General features: G+C 39.8%; 1 protein-coding gene across 1 annotated transcript; it reads left to right on the plus strand.

Moving 5' to 3' along the window:
* The first annotated feature begins 215 nt into the window (after window positions 1-215).
* Window positions 216-4,004, plus strand: etfbkmt (electron transfer flavoprotein subunit beta lysine methyltransferase). Its single transcript, XM_085461297.1, has 3 exons — window positions 216-759; window positions 2,135-2,265; window positions 3,259-4,004. Exons 1-3 carry the CDS (start codon window positions 464-466, stop codon window positions 3,606-3,608), a joined length of 777 nt encoding a protein of 258 aa, XP_085317423.1. The 5' UTR covers window positions 216-463; the 3' UTR covers window positions 3,609-4,004.

The following is a 4,004-nucleotide window of genomic DNA, read 5'->3' on the forward strand; positions in this document are numbered from 1 at the left end:
ATGCTCTGACAGGGGAGGTATGTATTACTTGGAATAGCGTGTCCACAAACCCAATTACACTGACTGAGAGAGAAAAACACTATATATCCCATAAACAGATAATAAATGCACGCCCATCATTAGCTAAAATTACATTAATACTGCATATAAACCACTGGTAGGAATTGTTTTGAACGGAACCGAGAGTCTGTGTGTTGTTTCCAGACGGTCGAAGGAAGCTTCGTCCGACCTTGTTTTGCATTCGTGTGGGAAGCAGCAAGAATCGTGTTATCTGTTAACCTTGTTAACTTGATTGTTGCACCATTGTAAGGTTTTGAAGAGTCACGCTTTACAAATAACAGGATACAACTGTTAGCTTCAACGAGAAATAGTAAAAGCCTCTCCAAAAATGCAGTTATGAGGCTAATGGGACTGAAAGCCCCGCTAACGTTAGTCTAGCTGCTTTTATCTCTGCTTTGTTATAATGTCAGCAGCGCTTTTAATGCCCCTGCAATGCAGCCGCCATGGTAAACTTATTTACAAAGTGTTTACGCAGACACAAGGACACAGATACCTCTCAAATGTCTGCCCATCTGCTGAGCACAGCAGGAAGTTTATTATAGAAAACACGGAGATAACAGGAGAGCAGAGCCTGACTCCTGAGATCAGGCTGAGGTTATTCACCCCCCGATGCAGATTCTGGCGAGAGAGACCGGAGTTATGGCCCTTTGATGACCCCTACTGGGCTATATACTGGCCAGGGGGACAGGCACTGTCGAGGTAAGATGACAACCATGGCTAACCGGTCACTTTATTAGGTACACGTCTTAAACTGCTCGTTAACACAGATATCTAATAATGCATTCACATGGCTGCAACTCAGAGCATTTAGGCATGTAGACGTGGTCAAGACCACCTGCTGAAGTTCAAACCAAGGTTCATGGGCCTTCCGCATACCTCTACAGTTGTTACCTGACATGTTTTATATCTATATGTTTTCCTCTACGTTGGTGTCAGCTTTAACCTTACAGTTTCTGTGCCATCGCCAGCACAGAAACACCATCCAACCATAACTGCCATCCATTCCTAAGGCAGGTTCTCTCTGATTGTGATCTGTATTAGTGTTAGTGTGTACCAGTCTACCTTCAACGCCCAACCCTTCACACCATGGCGTTAAATACTTGCAATTTTCTAATAACGAGTGTACCAACTCTATTATAACCATACATTGAAATTCATGTTAAAAAGAAACTTTATTAAAAATTTTATTTCTAACAGAACAGAATAAACTTTCTGGCATATGCAGAAGAGCATTGCTGAACACTCAGCGGCAGAAGACCACACCAGGTGGCACTCCTGTCAGATGAGTATTATGTATGTACACTGCAACACAGCATAGATCTTCACCCAAAAATACACTTCAGAATGCTTTTAAGACATCAGGGTTCCGCTCCGTCATGCATTAACAAGAATATGACATGCATCAGTTACAGTAAATGGTCAATTTAAAAAGATAAAAACAGACAAAGAAGTTCCTCTTTCTATCACATTCTTCCATACATGGCAATTTGTTTCACCCTCCAGATGGTCCTTGAGGGTTTGCAACCTTCTCGACTCTTCTTCTGTCACCTGTTACTAGGCAAACTCAAATGCAGTTAGAAGCAAAATGAATTCCAGGCCTTTGGCCTGGCCTTTCTTTAAAAGCATTTATGTTTGTAAGCGTGTAGGCTTGTTAACCTTCTGTTGCTCCAAGTCACTTACACCATGGATCGTCAGGACATCGCGCCAAACGAAACTTAAGACCTTTAAATAGACTGAGCATCAACTCTTTCATGAGCACAACCTGCAATGTGTGTATAAAATGATTATAGCCGCACCTTTAATATAAGTTTTAATCTAATGCCAGTAGCTCTTAATGAACGTTTTAATGCAATGATAATGATGAAAGCTATGTGTAGCAGTAAAATATTTTCTTTATTCCCACACACGTCATGTGTTTGCAGCTGACAAATCTACAGCAACTTTATGATACTGTCATCACAATATAGACTACAAAGAAGGTACACCTAATAAAGCGCTAGCTAGTGTAGTTTTTGATGTCCAGAAATTTCTGATAACAAATCGTTTGTTTTTCTTTAATGACTTCCTATTAAAGGTATATCTTAGATAACCCTGAGGTGTGCCGGAATCAGACAGTCCTGGATCTGGGGAGCGGCTGTGGAGCCTCTGCCATTGCTGCAACACTGCGTGGTGCTGCTCACGTAGTAGCTAATGACGTTGACACTGGTACGCATTTGTGTGTATTTATTTATGTGTTCACATAATCTGTTATTGTTGCTGAATGTTTCTGAACTGTTAAATAAAAAAGCAGGAATTATGAGAAAGTAGGTTTGTTGTTAAAATGGTTCACATGTGTATTTTTTACGCTTTGCAAGGACATACACTTTATCCCTCTGTTAAGAGATGTACTCTAAAACACTTCTTCAGTAGAGAATCAGAGAAGAGAAACACGCAGAATTTCTTGCTAGCAAGGGCAGCCTCCAGAACTGAGACTCGCACTGAGAAACTGCCCCGTTCTTTATTTATACTTCAGTGGGTGCTTGTGTGTGTGTGTGTGTGTGTGTGACCCCATAAACGACTTCCCTAAACCAGTCCAGCAGTTCATCTAAACAAAAAGCACTTAGACTAGAACAGATATAGCTACGTTAATCCTACCGTAAAACAATAAGACACGGTACGACCTCTCCCATGCTCCTAGGATGTGGGGGTGAACACCAGAACACCCTGGAATGTTACAGACCTCCTAGGATGAGACATTCTTTCAATATGCCACCAACTATATACTTCTAAACACAAATGATTACATGCAGTATTCTACCATATGCAAACTTATATCATTAAAAGACTATACTGACTACTAAGTACAATTTTCCATTGACACCCTCTAGACATCCACATGTATGACCAATTTCAAAAGTCATTCTGACTCTAGATTATTTTAAATTATGATTTATGTCCAGTTTTGCATTTTTGCTGTAGCTTTTTGCATTATCTGAAAGAAATTAATACTTTTTCCTGTGTGTTGTCTAGAATTATTGGTGGTGATACATTTGCACTACTACTGGCATTTAAAGTAAAAAAAAAAAAAAAGGCTAATAGATGATGCCAAAAAGGAGGATAACATTAACAAAATAGTTATTTTTAAATACTATTGAAGCTGTTATAGTATTTTACCATATCTTGCAGTAGAAGCCTTAAATCTACTGGTTTGTGTTACAGTTGCAGCTGTTGCGACCCAAATGAACTGTGAGCTGAACGGGCTGGAACCACCTGTTTGTCTGACGACAAACATGATTGGTTCAGAACCCGACGCCTTCAGCCTGATCCTCTTAGGTGACATGTTCTACGATGAGGCCCTCGCCACTCACCTTCACAGCTGGTTGGACAGCTGTGTCAGAGTCCATGGCACTAAAGTACTTATCGGAGATCCCGGCAGAGCCCAATTTGAGAGTCACAGCATCCGACAGCTGTTGCATCAGCTTGCCCAGTTTGAGCTGCCTGAGTCTGTTAGAGAGGAGAACTATGGTCTAACTTTCAGCACTGTTTGGTGCTACCGTCCTGAACTGTAACAAATAAATCGTAGCATCTGTGATGTATTAATCTCTGCCTAATTATTGTATCAAAAATACTCCCCTGAATTGAAATGTGAAGATGTTTTGTGACTTCTACGCAGTTACTGTTTACTCTGGGTCATGAAAAGTCTTCATTGAAAAGAAGAAACAGAAGTGGAAGGGAATACAAGCTTAAAGTTATTCATAATTTTAGTGTATTGTTAACTTGATCACAATTTTTAAATGCATGTAAGTTACACACTGCATATTAGTGCTATTCACAAACATTTGCAGAGAACTCTCATGAATATATTGGTAAATCAACAAGAAACACTGAGAAATATGATTCTTGAAATATTTGACCTGTATAAAGTATTATGGCCATCACACTATCTTTTTCAACTGTTTAATAAC

The sequence above is a fragment of the Copadichromis virginalis genome, linkage group LG7, assembly GCF_057382275.1.
Source record: "Copadichromis virginalis isolate Kocher_CV1m ecotype Utaka linkage group LG7, C_Virginalis_male_GT1.1, whole genome shotgun sequence".
NCBI classification, from domain to species: domain Eukaryota; kingdom Metazoa; phylum Chordata; class Actinopteri; order Cichliformes; family Cichlidae; genus Copadichromis; species Copadichromis virginalis.

Coding starts and splice junctions, on each gene's coding strand:
- etfbkmt (XM_085461297.1), top strand. CDS start 464: ATGTCAGCAGCGCTTTTAATGCCCCTGCAATGCAGCCGCCATGGTAAA. Junction 760..2,134: donor GGGGGACAGGCACTGTCGAG/GTAAGATGACAA, acceptor TTCCTATTAAAG/GTATATCTTAGATAACCCTG. Junction 2,266..3,258: donor AGCTAATGACGTTGACACTG/GTACGCATTTGT, acceptor TTTGTGTTACAG/TTGCAGCTGTTGCGACCCAA.